Source organism: Acipenser ruthenus, chromosome 25 (genome assembly GCF_902713425.1).
Source record: "Acipenser ruthenus chromosome 25, fAciRut3.2 maternal haplotype, whole genome shotgun sequence".
NCBI lineage: Eukaryota > Metazoa > Chordata > Actinopteri > Acipenseriformes > Acipenseridae > Acipenser > Acipenser ruthenus.
In genome coordinates this window covers 11455251-11477790 of record NC_081213.1, presented here as the reverse complement: position 1 = coordinate 11477790, position 22540 = coordinate 11455251, and the positions used below count along the sequence as shown (strand labels likewise).

General features: G+C 45.5%; 1 protein-coding gene and 1 pseudogene across 2 annotated transcripts; one reads left to right on the top strand and one right to left on the bottom strand.

Annotated features, from left to right (window-relative positions):
* The first annotated feature begins 1473 nt into the window (after positions 1 to 1473).
* LOC117417597 (protein ATP6V1FNB-like) lies at positions 1474 to 6497 on the top strand. Of its 2 annotated transcripts, none has more exons than XM_059000463.1 (3): positions 1474 to 1899; positions 4776 to 5494; positions 6000 to 6497. In XM_059000463.1, exons 2-3 carry the CDS (start codon positions 5083 to 5085, stop codon positions 6116 to 6118), a joined length of 531 nt encoding a protein of 176 aa, XP_058856446.1. In that variant the 5' UTR covers positions 1474 to 1899; positions 4776 to 5082; the 3' UTR covers positions 6119 to 6497. The 2 variants fall into 2 exon arrangements, with proteins under 2 accessions (XP_058856446.1, XP_033885606.1); XM_034029715.3 differs by lacking the exon at positions 1474 to 1899 and adding an exon at positions 3542 to 4303 and having other exon boundaries at positions 4784 to 5494.
* Positions 6498 to 15873: 9376 nt separating this feature from the next.
* LOC117417599 (deoxyribonuclease gamma-like) lies at positions 15874 to 21358 on the bottom strand (annotated as a pseudogene).
* Between the last annotated feature and the right edge of the window lie 1182 nt (positions 21359 to 22540).

Sequence of the window (22540 nt, the reverse complement as noted above, 5' to 3'; positions counted from 1 at the left end):
GAGCAGTGTGCCAGCACTGTCAACCACAACACAAGAGCGGAGCATTCAGAGCAGCCAGCACTGTCAACCACAACACAAGAGCGCAGCATTCAGAGCAGTGTGCCAGCACCGTCAACCACAACACAAGAGCAGAGCATTCAGAGCAGTGTGCCAGCACCGTCAACCACAACACAAGAGCGGAGCATTCAGAGCAGTGTGCCAGCACTATCAACCACAACACAGGAGCGCAGCATTCAGAGCAGTGTGCCAGCACCGTCAACCACAACACAAGAGCACAGCATTCAAAGCAGTGTGCCAGCACCGTCAACCACAACACAAGAGCAGAGCATTCAGAGCAGTGTGCCAGGACCGTCAACCACAACACAAGAGCGCAGCATTTAGACCAGTGTGCCAGCACCGTCAACCACAACACAAGAGCACAGCATTCAGAGCAGTGTGCCAGCACCGTCAACCACAACACAAGAGCACAGCATTCAAAGCAGTGTGCCAGCACCGTCAACCACAACACAAGAGCAGAGCATTCAGAGCAGTGTGCCAGCACCGTCAACCACAACACAAGAGCAGAGCATTCAGAGCAGTGTGCCAGCACTATCAACCACAACACAGGAGCTCAGCATTCAGAGCAGTGTGCCAGCACCGTCAACCCCAACACAAGAGCACAGCATTCAAAGCAGTGTGCCAGCACCGTCAACCACAACACAAGAGCAGAGCATTCAGAGCAGTGTGCCAGCACCGTCAACCACAACACAAGAGCGCAGCATTCAGAGCAGTGTGCCAGCACCATCAACCACAACACAAGAGAGGAGCATTCAGAGCAGTGTGCCAGCACCGTCAACCACAACACAAGAGCACAGCATTCAAAGCAGTGTGCCAGCACCAACAACCACAACACAAGAGCAGAGCATTCAGAGCAGTGTGCCAGCACTATCAACCACAACACAGGAGCGGAGCATTCAGAGCAGTGTGCCAGGACCGTCAACCACAACACAAGAGCGCAGCATTTAGACCAGTGTGCCAGCACCGTCAACCACAACACAAGAGCACAGCATTCAGAGCAGTGTGCCAGCACCATCAACCACAACAGAAAAGCGCAGCATTTAGACCAGTGTGCCACCACCGTCAAACACAACACAAGAGCGCAGCATTCAGAGCAGTGTGCCAGCACCATCAACCACAACACAAGAGCGGAGCATTCAGAGCAGTGTGCCAGCCCCATCAACCACAACACAAGAGCGAAGCATTCAGAGCAATGTGCTTGCACCATCAACCACAACACAAGAGCGGAGCATTCAGAGCAGTGTGCCAGCACCGTCAACCACAACACAAGAGCACAGCATTCAGAGCAGTGTGCCAGCACCGTCAACCACAACACAAGAGCACAGCATTCAGAGCAGTGTGCCAGCACCGTCAACCACAACACAAGAGCACAGCATTCAGAGCAGTGTGCCAGCACCGTCAACCACAACACAAGACACAGCATTCAGAGCAGTGTGCCATCACCGTCAACCACAACACAAGAGCACAGCATTCAGAGCAGTATGCCAGCACCATCAACCACAACACAAGAGCACAGCATTCAGAGCAGTATGCTTGCACCATCAACCACAACACAAGAGCACAGCATTCAGAGCAGTATGCCAGCCCCATCAACCACAACACAAGAGCACAGCATTCAGAGCAGTGTGCTTGCACCATCAACCACAACACAAGAGCACAGCATTCAGAGCAGTGTGCTTGCACCATCAACCACAACACAAGAGCACAGCATTCAGAGCAGTGTGCCAGCACCGTCAACCACAACACAAGAGCACAGCATTCAGAGCAGCCAGCAAAGCAGTTATTTTCTTTTAGTTTAAAATGGAACTCCTGGAAGCAAGTGCATCAATGAGGTGCTGGAATGTAAGCCAAGATCATTTCTCTGCTTTTGGTTAATCTAGCTCATCTACAGTACAGTTCTGTTAGTTTGCCTCACTAATCTCTGCCATTCTGAAATTCCCTTATTAAATGATTATTTGTTAAGTCATTTCTGTACTCAAATCTGCCTGTAGAGCCGTGTTCTTCAAGCATGACCTCGTCTGTCTCTGTCTCTGACTCTTCGCTGGATCGCTCTCCAGGTTTCAGTTTGCAGAGCCGTGTTCTTCAAGCGTGACCTCGTCTGTCTCTGTCTCTTCGCTGGATCGCTCTCCAGGTTTCAGTTTGCAGAGCCATGTTCTTCAAGCGTGACCTCGTCTGTCTCTGTCTCTTCGCTGGATCACTCTCCAGGTTTCAGTTTGCAGAGCCGTGTTCTTCAAGCGTGACCTCGTCTGTCTCTGTCTCTTCGCTGGATCACTCTCCAGGTTTCAGTTTGCAGAGCCGTGTTCTTGAAGCGTGATCTCGTCTGTCTCTGTCTCTTCACTGGATCGCTCTCCAGGTTTCAGTTTGCAGAGTCGTGTTCTTCAAGCGTGACCTCGTCTGTCTCTGTCTCTTCGCTGGATCACTCTCCAGGTTTCAGTTTGCAGAGCCGTGTTCTTCAAGCGTGACCTCGTCTGTCTCTGTCTCTTCGCTGGATCACTCTCCAGGTTTCAGTTTGCAGAGCCGTGTTCTTCAAGCGTGACCTCGTCTGTCTCTGTCTCTTCGCTGGATCACTCTCCAGGTTTCAGTTTGCAGAGCCGTGTTCTTGAAGCGTGACCTCGTCTGTCTCTGTCTCTTCACTGGATCGCTCTCCAGGTTTCAGTTTGCAGAGCCGTGTTCTTCAAGCGCAGCCTCGTCTGTCTCTTCGCTGGATCGCTCTCCAGGTTTCAGTTTGCAGAGCCGTGTTCTTCAACCATGACCTCGTCTGTCTCTTCGCTGGATCACTCTCCAGGTTTCAGTTTGCAGAGCCGTGTTCTTCAAGCGCAGCCTCGTCTGTCTCTTCGCTGGATCGCTCTCCAGGTTTCAGTTTGCAGAGCCGTGTTCTTCAACCATGACCTCGTCTGTCTCTTCGCTGGATCACTCTCCAGGTTTCAGTTTGCAGAGCCGTGTTCTTCAACCATGACCTCGTCTGTCTCTGTCTCTGTCTCTTCGCTGGATCGCTCTCCAGGTTTCAGTTTGCAGAGCCGTGTTCTTCAAGCGTGGCCTTGTCTGCCTCTTCGCTGGATCGCTCTCCAGGTTTCAGTTTGCAGAGCCGTGTTCTTCAAGCGTGGCCTTGTCTGCCTCTTCGCTGGATCGCTCTCCAGGTTTCAGTTTGTAGAGCCGTGTTCTTCAAGCGTGGCCTCGTCTATCTCTGCCTCTTCGCTGGATCGCTCTCCAGGTTTCAGTTTGCAGAGCCGTGTTCTTCAAGCGTGGCCTTGTCTGCCTCTTCGCTGGATCGCTCTCCAGGTTTCAGTTTGCAGAGCCGTGTTCTTCAAGCGTGGCCTTGTCTGCCTCTTCGCTGGATCGCTCTCCAGGTTTCAGTTTGCAGAGCCGTGTTCTTCAAGCGTGGCCTTGTCTGCCTCTTCGCTGGATCGCTCTCCAGGTTTCAGTTTGTAGAGCCGTGTTCTTCAAGCGTGGCCTCGTCTATCTCTGCCTCTTCGCTGGATCGCTCTCCAGGTTTCAGTTTGTAGAGCCGTGTTCTTCAAGCGTGGCCTCGTCTATCTCTGCCTCTTCGCTGGATCGCTCTCCAGGTTTCAGCTTGTTGATTCAACATCTTTGTAAACGCTCTTCTCACATGTTGCGGAAGACTGCCCCCTTCTGGTCACAACTATGCAGTGAAAAACTACAGCAATCCCAGCTGGTTTTAATTAATTATAGCAGCTCATTCAATTCCTCAGACCCTTTTTAAAAGTTTACTGTAGTATACCCTGGTAAGATATATACCCTGGTAATAACCGAGCAGCAGCGCAGCGCAAGGGGGAAAGGTTCCAAAGCTGACAGTGTATACTGAGCCTGGTAAAGCCCAGTACATGCATGGGGTATGCCGTAGTGAAGGCATCTTGTCATGGTACTGTAGTCATTCTTCTCAGCAGAGACTCACACTCCTCATAGACTCAGGACTGAGTTGGAGGACCAGATGCTGCACAGGAATGCATTTATAGTGTGGTGGCATTGGGACAAACGGGCTGCCTCTGTGTCAAAGTGAAAATAGGCACTTGTGAGAATGCTGTAAAACTACATGTGAGGTATGAAAATCTGCATGCAGGCTATAGAAGCCAGAGAACATTTGTGGGAATTGCAAAAGTGTAAAAGTTATTCTGAAAACAAGACCGTTCCTCCGTCCCATAATGTCACATCCCATCTGCCTGGTGATGCCATGACACTGTCATCATGTTTGTACTGAAGATAATGGGCTGTGAGGACCACTGTACTGGTACAGTATAAAGACCATCCCAATGTAATAGCTAGCTCACTAACCAACATATTCTGTGTTATATTTTTAAAACAAAACTTAAAAAAAGCTCTATAGTTTTTACTAGATCTGTTGTGGGTCACTAATGCTAAATATCACTCATCTATATATCGATACAGTGTGTATCTATTCTAATGCTAAATATCACTCATCTATATATCGATACAGTGTGTATCTATTCTAATGCTAAATATCACTCATCTATATATCGATACAGTGTGTATCTATTCTAATGCTAAATATCACTCATCTATATATCGATACAGTGTGTATCTATTCTAATGCTAAATATCACTCATCTATATATCGATACAGTGTGTATCTATTCTAATGCTAAATATCACTCATCTATATATCGATACAGTGTGTATCTATTCTAATGCTAAATATCACTCATCTATATATCGATACAGTGTGTATCTATTCTTTGCAGTGGCGCAGGTTAGAGGTGGCTGCAGTAGAGAGCTCAGGCCCCTGGCTGTCAGGCAGTGTGGAGAGTCTGTGACAGATCTGGGCAGTGCTTCACTCAGCAGCGCCCCCTGGCTGCAGGTTTTCTCGGAGGATTCTCTGTCCATTCATTCAGCCAGGCTCCCTCCCAGCGAGTCCGGGCTTCCACTGCGTAACCATGGAGGCAGAGCGAGCAGGAAGTAAACCTGAGCCTGTGTTAGTGTTGGTGTCTCTATGGCAGTGAAAGATCCCATTCAAGGGGAGCCAGAGCACTGCAGAGAGACAAAAACAACATGAGGGATCTGCTGACCACACAGAAGCAGAACTGCTACCGCGAGCTGATTGAGAAGGAGGTCTACACCAGGCTGGCCTGGAAGGTGAAGTATGGGCAGGAGTACTCCAGAGGCCCGTCCCTGAGGGGGCTGAAAGCCAGCGCGGTCCCCAAGCTCCCAGCCCCAAGGACTGTCCTGCCTCCTGTCATGTGCACTCAGAAGCCAGAGGAGCTTGCAGTGGCACAGACTGCAGAGACAGGGCTGCAGCCTGACATGAGGCCAGTGACACCACAGATCCGCAGCACACTCTACCAGGGCTTCTCCAAGGAGGGCAAAAGGAGGAACCTCTACCTGCAGCAGAGGAGCCAGAAGAGCCCCGATGAGAAATTTCAGCATCCCGTCCTGTCCTCCTGGGAGTACGGGTGGAGACTGGGTGAGTGTAATTCACTGCTTCAGCAGAGGAGAATCAATATGAAACTCATTGCTAAACTGGGGAGAATTCATATGGAATTCACTGCTTCAGCTGAGGAGAATTAATATGAAACTCACTGCTAAACTGGGGAGAATTACTATGAAATTCACTGCTTAAACTGGGGAGAATTAATATGAAATTAACTGCGTAAACTGGGGAGAATTAATATGAAATTCACTGCTTAAACTGGGGAGAATTATTATGAAATTCACTGCTTAAACTGGGGAGAATTAATATGAAATTAACTGCGTAAACTGGGGAGAATTAATATGAATTTCACTGCTTAAACTGGGGAGAATTAGTATGAAAGTCACTGCTTAAACTGGGGAAAATTAATTTGAAGTTCACTGTTTAAACTGGGGAGAATTCACATGAAAGTCACTACTAAACCAGAGAGAATGTGTAGGAAAGTTCCTGCTTGAACTGGGGAGAATTAGAAGGAAACTCTTGTATTCTCTTTTTCTAGGTGAGTTAGTCAAAGAAGTGAAGAAGTCGGTTTCTAGCAGATCTGGACTTGTGAAGGATACCTTCTATGCTCGGAACGGCATTTTCAACTCCCCCGCTCCCACTGATCGGCTGGGTTAAATATCAGTAGCAGCAAGGCATTGTGGGTTGCATATAGGAATCCTTCGAGCTGCACAGTCTCTTAGTTATCTTTTACCCTAAAACAAGACGATAGCATTTTCTACTTAATCACAAACCACCCCATGTTGCCTGTCCAGTTTGTTTACCCCCCCCCCCCCCCCCCCCCCCCGGGTAGTTTCAGGTGCAGGTGCACAAGCTGCCCCTCCTTGAAGCTTTCTGACCACATTGTAACACCATGAACTAAGCATGCGAATCCTGCCTACATGCAGCAGCAGGGGGTTATGAAGGACATCTAAAACTTGGTACAATCTAAATATTCTTTTTAAAAATGTATCTCGCAAAGTTTTTGTCTTTTCATAATAAAAAAATGTCTCCCTTGTTATCTTGTAACAATTGTAAGTCGCCCTGGATAAGAGCATCTGCTAAGAAATAAATAATAATAATAATAATTATAATTATAATAATAATAATAATAATAATATTAGCAAGATTCATTTTTGGAATTACTGAATTTATGATGCCTTGTTGAGCATCTTACCCCACTGTCAGGCAATATACTGGACTTCATACTGCATCGTTTAATATTGCAAAACTGCCAGCACCACATATTATTTTACACTGGATTGTTTCAGTGTCTGTGTGTGTGTGTGTGTCTGTGTGTGCGCGCCTCTTTTTCTGTGTGTGGCTGTGTGCACCTCTTTTTATGTGTGTGGGTGTGTGTGCCTCGGTTTCTGTGTGTGGGTGACTGTGTAATTGTGTGTGTGTGTTTCTGTGTGTGGGTGACTGTGTAATTGTGTGTGCGCCTCTGTTTCTATGTGTAATTGTGTGTAACTGTGCGTGTGGGTGCCTCTGTTTCTATGTGTGATTGTGTGTAACTGTGCGTAACTGTGCGTGTGGGTGCCTCTGTTCCCATGTGTGATTGTGTGTAACTGTGCATGTGGGTGAGCACATTGTGTTTATAAAAACATTATTAGTCACTGTCACAAAGACGGCCGGAGTTGGTGGCGTCAGACCAGAAGCAGGAAATAAACAGACAGAGACTTGGAGTTTGGTGGAGCTGAGCGAATGGTTTCGCTCAGCATGTAAAACAGCACAGAAAATAAAAGGTTTGAACAGAACACAAAACAGGACACGGCACTTGTAGCCAAAATAAACAGACAAACAAAACGAACTAACACTTAACAAACGGTGCACGGAGACAAACAAACACGGTGAGTGATAACACTTATCTTTACGCTTTCTTTTACTTTCTCCTTCTCTCTCTCCCGTTCTCCACTCTCGAACACCCAACACTGAGTGAAAGAAACGTGCATCTATATATACTGTTGTGCTGGAATTCAATTACTAATTAATTATTCACTTGAATCCCAGCACGTGAATTAATTCTGTGCAACCCCGTGCTCACATATTACATTTAACCAGCACGTGAAGTGATTTGTGCCCTCCTCGTGCCTAAATACAAATCTACATTAAGTACACGTGAAAAACAGACCCGTTTATATCCCGTGTACCAATCTCTATACACCAACATTAACACACGCACGCAACATACAACATATAACACACAAATGCACACAGGGGCGGGGCGCATTGCCACAGTCACCAAGCAACAGTTAAGTACACATTGAAAGATGAAGGATCCGTGTTCTTATTTAAGCCCCGGCGCACCCTTTTAACAGATTGTATAATAATGAACACGTGTGTAATACTATCATCCCAAACGGATTCATCAGGACGTAACAACATTCAGGAATACACTGAATAGTGCGGATTGAACCCAGTCCTAAGCTCCAGAGCCCCACAGTAATGTTACTTTACTGTTTGTACATTACTATCCCACGTGGCAGTTCTAGTTTGAGAAATCATTGTACATGTCATAAAAACGATATTATACCTCTAAAAGCACATAGAAAGCTTAGTAACACCGAGGCTGTCGTAAGGTCTGCTATGTAACAGGCTTTTTGTGATCCACAAAATGAATAATTAACATATGTACTAGCTGACTGTTTAATAATGTACAAACGGCTTGCTTGATACACTGTAATGATGTCATCTGTTTTATATCGTTAGTGGGTTATTAACCCTATAAATTTAAGTTTCCCTTGTTCTGTAAAGGGGGCTCTCACACAGTATCTAGAGTGGCTTTCAAAAGTTTTTGCTACTGATCAACACAAAAAAGTCCATAATGTCAAAGTGAAAAATAAAATCTACAGATTGTTCTAAATTAATTACAAATATAAAACAGAAAATAATTGATTGCATAACTATTCACCCCCTTTGCTATGACACACCTAAATAAGCTCTAGTGCAACCAATTGTCTTTAGAAATCACATAATTAGTTGAATGGAGTCCACCTGTGTGCAATTAAGGTGTTTCACATGATTTCATGTTAAATACACCTGTCTCTGGGAGGTCCCACAGTTGGTTAATACATTTCCTAACAAAAACTACATCATGAAGATGAAGGAACATTCAAAGCAAATCCGAAATAAGGTTCTTCAAAAGCACCAATTAGGGGTAGGATATAAGAACATTTCCAAGGCATTGAATATCCCCTGGAGCACAGTAAAGTCCATTATTAAGAAATGGAAGTCCATCAAAAACTGAGTATCCGGACGAGAAGGGCACTAGTCAGGGAGGCCACCAAGAGGCCTATGGCAACTCTAAAGGAGTTACAGCCTTCCACGGCTGAGCTGGGAGACACTGTGCATACGGCAACAATAGCCCGGATGCTTCACAAAACTGGCCTTTATGGGAGAGTGGCAAAAAGAAAGCCATTGTTGAAAAAAACTTCCATCAAATCTCAGCTAGAGTTTGCCAAAAGGCATGTGGGAGACTCTGAGACCAAGTGGAAGAAGATTCTATGGTCTGATGAGACCAAAATAGAGCTTTTTGGCCTCAACGCTAAGCGCTATGTTTGGCGCAAGCCTAACACTGCACATCATCCTGAGAACACCATCCCTACCGTGAAGCATGGTGGTGTTATGGGGATGCTTCTCTGCGTCAGGGCCTGGAAAGCTTGTGAAGATAGAGGGCAAAATGGATGCAGCAAAGTACAGAGAAATCGTGGAGGAAAACCTGCTGAAGTCTGCAAGAGACCTGGGACTTGGGAGAAGATTGATCTTCCAGCAGGACAATGACCCCAAACATACAGCCAAAGCCACACTGGAGTGGCTTAAAAACAAATAGGTCAATGTCCTGGAGTGGCCCAGTCAAAGCCCGGACCTCAATCCAATTGAGAATATGTGGAAAGAGTTGAAAATTGCTGTTCACCAAAGGTCCCCATCCAACTTGACGGAGCTTGAGCAATTTTGCAAAGAAGAATGGGCAAATATTGCAGTGTCCAGATGTGCAAAGCTGGTAGAGACTTATCCAAATAGACTCATGGCTGTAATTGCTGCCAAAGGTGCCTTTACCAAATATTGACTCAAGGGGTGAATACTTTTGCAATCAATTATTTTCTGTTTTGTATTTGTAATTAATTTAGAACAATTTGTAGATTTTATTTTTCACTTTGACATTATGGATTTTTTTTGTGTTGATCAGGGGCAAAAACTCTTAATTAAATCAATTTTGATTCCATGTTGTAACACAATAAAATGTGGAAAAGTCCAAGGGGGGTGAATACTTTTGAGAGCCACTGTATCAGTTATCTTAGGAACAGCACCATTCTTCTGTATAACACCGCTATCCAAGGCCCTCTTGTGGCCAGCTGTGTGTAGTGCAGTGACAGCTGGTTCCTGAAAGATGTCATGCAAGTGGATGAAGAACTATGTGAACTGGGTACAAAATGGAAGACTAAGAAACTACAAGCTTCCACTAGGAATGTATTTTACAGCAATTATCTCTCTTCCTTAAATGCGCTTTACTTGCTCTTATCTGCCCCCTATTTTACTGCATTTAATCCTGTACTTTAGAGTACTGTAATCTGTCACAAGTGTTATTTAATCTGTAGTATTTTGTATTTAATTATATCCTGGTGTAACTGTCACTGACACTGTTATCTGCTCGTTATTGAATGGTATGTTGTTATTCTTGTACTTGCTAGAGCCAAAGTCATTGTATTTTTATCTTGCTCCTAATTGTATTGTTACTTGTACTGTGATTCTTGAAATGTATTTTTGTTTACGACTGTAAGTCGCACTGGATAAGGGCGTCTGCTAAGAAATAAATAATAATAATAATAATAATAATAATAATGCCATATTGTATTTGCGAGAACCTCCTTCTCTGCAGTTTCTCCTGGTTATCTACATCAGGGCAGAAATGGCTTCCCTTCAGCACCCAGAACTCAAAGGGACAGCAGATACACACTTGTGCTTTTAATATAACTCTGTGCTTTTACTTAGTCTGAAAACAAGAGGATTGTAAAATGTACCCGTCTACTTAAATATGATGCACTTTATCCTTAAAAATGGCACCGTTTTTGTATACTCACTTATGGTATTTTATTACAATTAATTAATTTAGCAAGGTTTACATGCATCTAGACAGCAAATAATTGATGGAACAGCATGTGGTTTGTACGCACTGTACATTATTATCAGCTAAACTCTGTGCAGTATCTACAGTATTGTATAGCCTGGGAACGTGGATTTGCAGCCTCTCTTGAGGAGACCGCTCCCGATGTGTCCCATCAACGCACCTTGGCTAATGCAGATGGACAGCCTGTTGAGATTCTCTTAAAGGAACAGACCTCTAATTAAACCAGGGCTGGCACACAGGGTGCAATTTTCAATGCTAACAACACTGATCGTTATCACAGGTGTTGTTTGTTTTGCGATTTGGTGCTTTTTCAAAGCTGTTATAAGGCAAGCAGTGCCATCATTAGAACTGAACCCCACTACTAGTATCTGATGCATGTTTGCATTCATACACAATAACTCCCAGAATACCATAACTGGTTTATCAACAGCTTTAGTAATGTTTATTAGTATAGCCACACTGGCACTGCTGGCTACATGCAGGTGCTGGTGTTGTAACATTGGAGTATACACAGGTAGTACCAGCGTCCTGCCAGGACACAGCTTGAACTACTCAGAATATCAGAGCATGACAGCTTTCATTCAAAGGAGTCCAGACACAGTGAATCATCAAGTGGTGTCGTCCCGTTCAAACAACAGGAGCTCTACAGGTCTTCTGCAGGACTACAGTAAGAGGGATCATGGGAGATGCTGTGAAAGTTGCTGCGCTGAGCTGAACCTGCCTGCTAACCATGTGAAATATTAGACCACTATTGGTTTGTTAAAGAGAATAACAATGTTTCACAAATGGATTTTCTTACTTCTTATTAACTAACAATATGATCACTGATCCCCATTTCTTCTGTTGAAGGCTTTTTGCATGTAACTCAATTTGGAATCTGCAGATATCTTAAATAACGCTGTGGATGAGAAGTTGCTGTGAGTTCCTGATACTGGATCACTTCATGTGTTGTAGTTCAAAACCGTCCCGCTGGCCTTGTGTGGGATATACACTGTTAGGAATCGAATGCTGATGGCTGAGTGGTTGGGTAATAATTGCACAGTGCACTGTGTTTACTTGTGTGAGATATACTCTTGTTAGGAATCAAATGCTGATGGTTGAGTGGTTGGTTAATAATTGCACAGTACACTTTGTTTACTTGTGTGGGATATACACTGTTAGGAATCGTATGCTGATGGTTGAGTGGTTGGTTAATAATTGCACAGTACACTGTGTTTACTTGTGTGGGATATACACTGTTAGGAATCGTATGCTGATGGTTGAGTGGTTGGTTAATAATTGCACAGTGCACTGTGTTTACTTGTGTGAGATATACTCTTGTTAGGAATCGAATGCTGATGGTTGAGTGGTTGGTTAATAATTGCACAGTACACTGTGTTTACTTGTGTGGGATTGTGGCAATGTGCCCCGCCCCTGTGTGCAATTGTGTGTTATGTGTTGTATGTTGCGTGTGTAAATGTTGGTGTATAGTCATTGGTACACGGGATATAAACGGGTCTGTGTTTCACGTGTATTTAAAAAGTGTATATTTGTATTTAGGCACGGGATTGCACATCACGCACGTGCATTTAAAATATAATATGTGAACACGGGGTTGCACAGAATTAATTCACGTGCTGGGATTCAAGTGAATAATTAATTAGTAATTGAATCCCAGCACAACAGTATAAATAGGCACATTTTCATTCAGTCGGGGTTGGGTGTTCGGAAGAGGAGAACGGGTGAGAGAGAGAGGAGTAAAAGTAAAGTGAAGTAAGATAGTAAATATAATAGTTGTTTGTACTCACCGTGTGTGTTTGTCTCCGTGCACCGTTTGTTAAGTGTTTAGTCCGTTTTGTTTATATGTTTCTTTTGGCTACCAGTGCCGTGTCCTGTTTTGTGCTGTTTACAACCCTTTTATTTGTTAAATAAACGCTGAGTGCAGCCATTGCACTCAGCTCATCATCACCACCGTCTCTGTCTGTGTATTCCTTTTCTGGTCTGACGCCACCCACTCTGGCCGTCTTTGTGACACGTGGTGTCATCGTGGGATAGCCGCGCCTCCAAGCGTCAGACCAGGAGGGGTTTTGTTTAAAAAAAAATATATATATATATATATATATATAATGGCAGAAGACGCCACAAAATGGCGGGACTGGTTCCTGGAGAATGCTGGGCTGGAGGCCCAGGCCCTGCCCATAGTCGTTCGGGCCCTGTGGATGATGGACAGTGAGAGATGGGAGGCCTATCAGCAGGAACACACCCCAAACACCTTGGAGGAAGGTGTGGAGTTTCTCCTCAGCTACCTGGAGGCAACGATAAACGGAACAGCAGCCCAGGTAGCAGGACCACCAGCAGAGGAGTACCTGCTGTCCCCATCTCCACCAGCAGAGGGTGAATGCCTGCTGGTTTTGCCTCCACAGCCCAAGCGGGAGACAGATAAAGAGGTGAAGGACAGGGAGGAGGAGTGCCGCCTAAGGGCCAGGCATCCACGGCGATGTAACAAGCCATCGTCGGGGTGCCTCCTCTGCGACCAGGATCACCTGTTCGCCCACTGTCCCTTCCGCAGTTATGGGGAGGAGCCTGAGCGTCCACAGCCCAAATGGGAGGAGCCTGAGCGTCCACAGCCCGAGCGGGAGGAGCCTGAGCGTCCACAGCCCAAATGGGAGGAGCCTGAGCGTCCACAGCCCAAGCGGGAGGAGCCCGAACGTCCTACGCCTGAGTGGGAGGAGCCCGAACGTCCTACACCTGAGTGGGAGGAGCCCGAACGTCCTACGCCTGAGCGGGAGGAGCCCGAACGTCCTACGCCTGAGTGGGAGGAGCCCGAACGTCCTACGCCTGAGTGGGAGGAGCCCGAACGTCCTACGCCTGAGTGGGAGGAGCCCGAACGTCCTACGCCTGAGTGGGGGGAGCCCGAACGTCCACAGCCCAAAAGGGAGGAGTCGGTGCGTCCACAGCCCAAAAGGGAGGAGTCGGTGCGTCCACAGCCCAAAAGGGAGGAGTCGGTGCGTCCACAGCCCAAAAGGGAGGAGTCGGTGCGTCCACAGCCCAAAAGGGAGGAGTCGGTGCATCCACAGCCCAAAAAGAGGGAAGTCGGGGCTTCCACAGCCGTAGGACCCAAGCTGCCAGCAGAGGGAGAATGCCTGCTGGTCCCACCTCCACCAGCAGAGGGTGAATACCTGCTGGTGCCGTCCCAAGAGCCAGAAGGGGAGGAGTTACAGGCTCAACCCCCTGAAAATTTTTGGGGGGGAGAAGGGCAGGATGCTGGTGTCCCCCAGCAGCCTCTAGCTATGCTGCTGACGGCGCGCACATGCCCAGCCGCCACAGCAGAGGGAGCCAGCACCGCCACAGCCTCCCTCTGAGTGGCCAGCATCAGCCCCATCGCCTCTACCTCCGCCACCTCCACCGCAGTGGGAGGACTGCTTGCCCCTCCCACCTCCACCAGCAGAGGGTGAATACCTGCTGGTCCCACCTCCACCAGCAGAGGGTGAATGCCTGCTGGTTCCACCAACGCCAGGAGCAGAGGAGCTGGAGCTGCCTCTGCCTCCACCACCGCCAGGAGCAGAGGAGCTGGAGCTGCCTCTGCCTCCACCACCGCCCGGAGCAGAGGAGCAGGAGCTGCCTCTGCTGCCCGTACCTCCGCAGGGAGTACGGTGGCCGGAGCCCCAGAAAGGGGAGCTGCCGGCCACGAAGAAGGAGGAGGAGGTCTGGAGACCACTTTCCCCAGCAGCAGTTTCGCTGCAGGAGTTCTTGTGGCCGGAGCCCCACAGGAGGGAGCTGCTGGCTACGAAGAAGGGGGAGGTTGGGGGACCACCCGCCCCCGTAGCTTTTTCGCTGCAGGACGGGACCAGCATGCTGTCAGCTGTGCCACTACCGGCAGGGGAGCTGACAGCATTGCCAGCCATGGGCCTACTGAAGCCTCCCTTCCCAGCCTGAGACTTTGTCCTGGACTGCTGGGTTTTTAAGGGGGGAGGTGGCCGTTGAGGCCATGTGTGCTGCGCACAAGGGGGGGTATATGTGGCAATGTGCCCCGCCCCTGTGTGCAATTGTGTGTTATGTGTTGTATGTTGCGTGTGTAAATGTTGGTGTATAGTCATTGGTACACGGGATATAAACGGGTCTGTGTTTCACGTGTATTTAAAAAGTGTATATTTGTATTTAGGCACGGGATTGCACATCACGCACGTGCATTTAAAATATAATATGTGAACACGGGGTTGCACAGAATTAATTCACGTGCTGGGATTCAAGTGAATAATTAATTAGTAATTGAATCCCAGCACAACAGTATAAATAGGCACATTTTCATTCAGTCGGGGTTGGGTGTTCGGAAGAGGAGAACGGGTGAGAGAGAGAGGAGTAAAAGTAAAGTGAAGTAAGATAGTAAATATAATAGTTGTTTGTACTCACCGTGTGTGTTTGTCTCCGTGCACCGTTTGTTAAGTGTTTAGTCCGTTTTGTTTATATGTTTCTTTTGGCTACCAGTGCCGTGTCCTGTTTTGTGCTGTTTACAACCCTTTTATTTGTTAAATAAACGCTGAGTGCAGCCATTGCACTCAGCTCATCATCACCACCGTCTCTGTCTGTGTATTCCTTTTCTGGTCTGACGCCACCCACTCTGGCCGTCTTTGTGACAGGGATATACACTGTTAGGAATCGTATGCTGATGGTTGAGTGGTTGGTTAATAATTGCACAGTGCACTGTGTTTACTTGTGTGACATATACTCTTGTTAGGAATCGAATGCTGATGGCTGAGAGGCTGGTTAATAATTGCACAGTGCACTGTGCTTACTTGCTTGTGCTGCGTTTTGTCTTGTTAACGGAAGATTTGAGCCATGTGAGGAAACCCCTGGCTGGCTTCAGATCCACTGCCACAGGGAAATGATCACTGACCGCCAGCCCCTGTGTGAGAAGAGCAAGCTGGTTAATAAAGCTGTACAGTGTGTGAACAGAGCCTGTCTGTACAGTGTGTGAACAGAGCCTGTCCTGTCTGTACAGTGTGTGAACACAGCCTGTCCTGTCTGCATAGTGTGTGAACACAGCCTGTCCTGTCTGCACAGTGTGTGAACACAGCCTGTCTGTACAGTGTGTGAACACAGCCTGTCCTGTCTGTACAGTGTGTGAACACAGCCTGTCCTGTCTGCACAGTGTGTGAACACAGCCTGTCCTGTCTGTACATCCGTAAGTTGACACACTCCCCCATGCCCTGCTGTGAACACGCTGAGCACATACAGAACCCTGTGTGTACAGAAAGGGTTAAAGGAAATGCTGTTTTTTGTTGTTTTTTTTTCAGAAATCTAGAAGTGCGCTAGTAAGGGATACGATTATCTGCTCCTCATTTAGCCCATAGGCAGTTTGAAAATTAAATATCTCCACTGACTCCCTGTCGATGGCTTTGCTGATTGCTTCTCCGTGGATGACGATCCTGTTGACACAGAACAAAGTGAGCTTCAGTGTTACCATGAGCGAGAAAATCACAGGGTCATGCTAACATCCAGGAGTCATTGAAGGGGTGTGAAAATCACAGGGTCATGCTAACATCCAGGAGTCATTGAAGGGGTGTGAAAATCACAGGGTCATGCTAACATCCAGGAGTCATTGAAGGGGTGTGAAAATCACAGGGTCATGCTAACATCCAGGAGTCATTGAAGGGGTGTGAAAATCACAGGGTCATGCTAACATCCATGAGTCTTTGAAGGGGTGTGAAAATCACAGGGTCATGCTAACATTCATGAGTCACTGAAGGGGTGTGAAAATCACAGGGTCATGCTAACATTCAGCAGTCATTGAAGGGGTGTGAAAATCACAGGGTCATGCTAACATTCAGCAGTCATTGAAGGGGTGTGAAAATCACAGGGTCATGCTAACATTCAGCAGTCATTGAAGGGGTGTGAAAATCACAGGGTCATGCTAACATTCAGGAGTCATTGAAGGGGTGTGAAAATCACAGGGTCATGCTAACATTCAGGAGTCATTGAAGGGGTATGAAAATGAGATGCTAAGGACCTATCTGCATGTTCCCTGGGGCATCTCAGAGGTCAATAAGATGCTAAGGACCTATCTGCATGATCCCTGGAGTATCTCAGAGGTCAATGAGATGCTAAGGACCTATCTGCATGTTCCCTGGAGCATCTCAGAGGTCAATGAGATGCTAAAGACCTATCTGCATGATCCCTGGAGTATCTCAGAGGTCAATGAGATGCTAAGGACCTATCTGCATGTTCCCTGGAGCATCTCAGAGGTCAATGAGATGCTAAAGACCTATCTGCATGATCCCTGGAGTATCTCAGAGGTCAATGAGATGCTAAGGACCTATCTGCATGTTCCCTGGAGCATCTTGCTGCGGAGGCGTAAAGTTGCCATTATGAATTTGTGCATGTTTCAAGATGCACAGGACATTTCCCTTTCGTACATATCTCACAATTTGGCGCATGCACAACTCTTAGTACACAAGCCCCAGAGTGTTTAAATTGGGGAGTAAATTACTCAATGACCCAAAATCTTATCTGGAGCATTGGTGCCACTGTAGCAATGTAGCATTGCACTTGAAATGTGGCTAAGCAACCTGGCATCAGTTATATGGGACAAACTGAATAACGTGAGCTGGGACTCAAAGATGTTCTCCCTGGATAACAGAGGACAAGCTGACCCAGCTTTAACAGGTTCATCTCTATACATATATTTATAAAGAGTAGGAAATGAGCGGGTATGTGCTCACACCGGCAAGAAACCACATATACAGCATGCAAGGCTTGCATCACCTGCAATTTCAAGATTGAGACAATTCAAAAAAACTTTTGGCCATAGCTGTACAGCCAGAGAAGAGGCGCCACGTGGCCTGATTAAGGTTCTGGTGTGAAGGACAGTGTGTCTACCTGTCGTAGGCGCAGTGTGTGGATTCTCTCACTGAAGTGTCACTCTGATCACTGATGAGCCACTCGAAGTGCAGGTCACTTCTCACACTAATGCTTTTCCACTGTTAGGAACATAGCCACAGGCAGCGTTGAAATCCCCCATGAAAATGAAATTCTAGAACAGAAAACAAGCCAATCAGAATCATTTAACACTATTTTTACCAGCCTGGTATTCACCAATCATATTAGTCTGTATGTTGTATGGGTTCTACAGTATTACATGTGGTATGAGTTCTATAGTATTACATGTGGTATGAGTTCTATAGTATTACATGTGGTATGAGTTCTATAGTATTACATGTGGTATGAGTTCTATAGTATTACATGTGGTATGCAAGGGCGTAACTTTCTTTTGAACATTGGGGGGGGGACAATTCTTGAAACCAGCTAGCCGTCCTCGTGGGGGAAAGATGCGTCTGGAATAGTATTACTAGTATTATAGAGTTATGTAATAAAGAAATTAGTATTATAGAATAGAATTAATATTACATAATGAAAAAGGTTAAATCATATGCAGATGCCAGGTGTTATGATTTGTGAGAAAAACCCATATAGGAACTCTACTAACAAAATATAGTCAAGCAAACATAAAATCATACTTCTGCTATACTATTAAAAGAACATGTTTCAATACACCATTTCAATGTTCTGAAACCCCAAAAGTGATAAATTGATATGTTATGGATGTGTTTCAAAACACTGCTTATGTCCAAGTGAACTTGTAAATGATGTGAAACACCAGATCAGGTGTATGTAAGGAACTGGTGGCTGCCAATATAAACACTACATGAAAGAAATTCCTTATGTCCGACTTTTTCCACTTGGCAGACGTGGACATTGTATTGCAGTCGCTCTAACAAAGACCGGGGAAATTATGATTATGAGAACATAGCTAGCTCGCTAAAAACGTATATTAGCCAGATAGCTAACGTTAACTTGCCTGCTAGCTAAACAGGTTGAAAGAAGCATGCCGTTAGCTAACGTTAACGTTACAGTATTCTATTTAAAAACACAGAATTTGAACTTGATAACGTTAGCTAACAGTACCTAGCTAGCGGATTGTAGCATAGTTCCATGTCAACTCATGCATTTAGCGAACAAACGTAACGTTAAGTCGGTTAACGTTAGCTAGCTAGCTAACTATATGCTGCCGGCTAGCGAAAGTTAACGACCTGATAAAATGCACGATGACTCCATCTGATGGTTGTGTGGGATAGTAGTCATGCACAACCCCAGGAACATAAAATATACAGTATACTAAAATGCTGTCTTCAGAAATAAACAATGTTTACACGATGTTTGGGGGGGAGGGGAGTAAATAAACTAAAATATAAATATTATTATAATAATTATAACGGTTGTGTCACAAAAATAAATAAATAAAGCTACCCGGTGAAATATTAAACAGTAGGGAGTCTAGGGACAATAGCACAGTCGGACTATATTCCGGTAATAAATTAAAATGTATACAAAATAACGTGGTGGACAGGCAACCCTATAATAAAACAACCCCGTAGCAGATTAGAGTATATAGATTATATACAGGGTAGACAATAAACACTTGGTGACAGGACTTTTTTTTTTTTACACAATTACCACTGGCTAGTAGTATTAATCTCCATAGGGGAGATACATTTAACACCCGGGTAACAGATAACTAAAATAACACATACAGACAACAATTAATAAACGCTGCAGGCCCGAGCGGTGCTTGGGTGCGTAGTGGTAAAAAAAAAATAAACCCCCTTCAGGCAGGGTAGTACTGTCCACTACGTCCAGTAAATTGTATTTGCCGTCAGTCCAGAGGAGATGGCGATGGAATAAAGGGCTCTCAGCAGCCTCTTTATTCTTCCTCTAAGTTACCGGGTTGCTTTGGTTGGTATCGGCGGAACTCGGAGCTTGCCGGTCGCCCCGAGAGCTAACCGATACAGAGGAGAGTCTTCCAGACGACGTGACAAGAAAAAATAAAATAATACTATCTAGTATCTACACTAAAACAAGGGGGATTTGACAAGCGTATGTACAGGGGAATATAAAAATAAATTAGAATTTATAATCGTGTTGGCTATCTTTAAAATCACACCTATTTCGTGACACTTATTTTCATTTCTTCTCTCCTCTCCGACGATCACCTCAGACACACTCTCTTTTCGCGCTAGTGCTCAGATCAGCCCCGCCTCCCCATACTTTCTTCGTTCTGATACGCTGAGCACCAATCTCCTCTGGCTGCTCTATAATTTAAATTAACCGTCACATGCATTATCGGGGGGGGGGGGGGGGGGGGGGGGGGAGGGGGAGGCGGGGGCAGATTGAGCTCCTTTAAATATTGGATGGGACGTGCACGTGACCCCCCGTCCCCCACGTAAATTACGCCCGTGGTGGTATGAGTTCTATAGTATTACATGTGCTTTGAGTGCTACAGTATTAAAGATGCCTATTAGGTGGTGGTGATGACTATGGTTTGGTTTTATAAACAGACCTGCAGTTACTGTGCAATGGGTTTGGTTTTATAAACAGTTCTGCAGTTACTGTGCAATGGGTTTGGTTTTATAAACAGTTCTGCAGTTACTGTGCAATGGGTTTGGTTTTATAAACAGTTCTGCAGTTACTGTGCAATGGGTTTGGTTTTATAAACAGTTCTGCAGTTTCTGTGCAATGGGTTTGGTTTTATAAACAGTTCTGCAGTTTCTGTGCAATGGGTTTGGTTTTATAAACAGTTCTGCAGTTACTGTGCAATGGGTTTGGTTTTATAAACAGTTCTGCAGTTACTGTGCAATGGGTTTGGTTTTATAAACAGTTCTGCAGTTACTGTGCAATGGGTTTGGTTTTATAAACAGTTCTGCAGTTACTGTGCAATGGGTTTGGTTTTATAAACAGTTCTGCAGTTTCTGTGCAATGGGTTTGGTTTTATAAACAGTTCTGCAGTTACTGTGCAATGGGTTTGGTTTTATAAACAGTTCTGCAGTTACTGTGTAATGGGTTTGGTTTTATAAACAGTTCTGCAGTTTCTGTGCAATGGGTTTGGTTTTATAAACAGTTCTGCAGTTACTGTGCAATGGGTTTGGTTTTATAAACAGTTCTGCAGTTACTGTGTAATGGGTTTATTCAGATGTGGCAATGATGTACAGTACAGTTCTTATCAGTTTGATGAATGGTCATGTATCTATTTCAAGTGTATTGATGAATGGTCACGTATCTATTTAAAGTGCTGCCATTGTGGCTGTACACTCTATTGACATTGTTAGCATTATTAATGGGTCTGGCTGTTAATTGACCTGCATTTTTCAGAAATATTGACCAAAGAAAAGCAAAGCATATCTGACCTCAGATTTCCACCTCTGTTTCACATCCATGTAAACGTCGTAGAGTTCATCTATTTCTCGTACAGAGTTCTCAGGGGTTGTGTGTAGAGGGATTATTGTGAATTCTTGTACAGCTTTGAAAGAAAAAAAAAAAGAAATCTGAGAAATGTGCAGAGCTTCCCTGAACCCCTAGAGGGAGCTCTGTGGTCACTTCTCATGTGCAGAGCATCCCTGAACCCCTAGAGCAGGGGTGCACAATTCCGGTCCTGGAGGGCTGGTGTCCCTCCTGGCTTTTGTTCCAACCTTGCCCTAAATTACTTAATTGGACCAATTATTACCAATTATTGGTCTAATTAAGTAATTTAGAACACAGTTGGAACAAAAGCCAGGAGGGACACTGGCCCTCCAGGACCGGAATTGCACACCCCTGCCCTAGAGGTGGTCACTTCTCATGTGCTTCCCTGAACCCCTAGAGGGACCTCTGTGGTCACTTCTCTCATCTGTGAAAACTCTCTGGTGATGATTATCCTCCAGCAGATCTCTGCAGCCTCTCCTCATGTTATGAGAGCTGTAAAAACTCCACAAATAACAAACAGCTACAGCATGTCAGTGATGGGGAAGCACTTGAAATCGAGGGGAATGTTTACCACCACAATCTGGATCCCCCACATAGTTCCACAACAAACATCAGAATAAGGAACTATGTTAGATAAAACAAGCTGGCTTTGTCACAGTTCAAAATATCCACAGGTTTCATGAATGAAACTGAATGTCTCCACTGGCTTTCCTGTGCAGGCTTCCTGGATTGAGTTGCATGAGATAGCACAGGCCTGCAGCACAGCCAGCACTAACACGTTCCCCTTCAAGATAACCCTCCATCAAAGACACTGTGATTACATTAGAACACTTTGTAATTACAATGTATTGAATGTGAAGGAAACATTCCGGTAACACTTTACAATAAACACTTTACACTTTGTGTGTGGTTACATAGTTATTAAATAGCACTGCTTTGTAATGAAACATGTTGCTGTATTGTAACTGTGCAGCATCTGTGTAGTTAGCTAGACAATGCAGTGTTATCACATTTCCACAATCAGTCATGTTGAGCAGTGTGATGGGGGGATTAAAAGCAATGGCTGAATTAGCGATGCAGAGTCTCTGACAATTGCAAGTAATATGAGACAGTAAAAAGAAGACTGTATCTGTTTTTGGAGACTTGAATCAGACTACAAAGGGTTCTCTGGAAAAGACATCCTCATCTCCTCTTTGCTGGTCTGGGTACTGATACAGCGCTTTCACTGACACAAGCTTCTGCCTTGAACAAGAAAAAGAGGAGTCACACTGACACAGCATAAAGAGGAGGAGTCACACCGACACGACATAAAGAGGAGGAGTCACACCGACACGACATAAAGAGGAGGAGTCACACTGACACGACATAAAGAGGAGGAGCCACTCCGACACAACATAAAGAGGAGTCACACTGACACGACATAAAGAGGAGGAGTCACACTGACACGACATAAAGAGGAGGAGTCACACCGACACGACATAAAGAGGAGGAGCCACACCAACACGACATAAAGAGGAGGGGTCACACTGACACGACATAAAGAGGAGGGGTCACACTGACACGACATAAAGGAGGAGTCACACCGACATGACATAAAGAGGAGGAGTCACACCGACATGACATAAAGAGGAGGAGTCACACTGACACGACATAAAGAGGAGTCA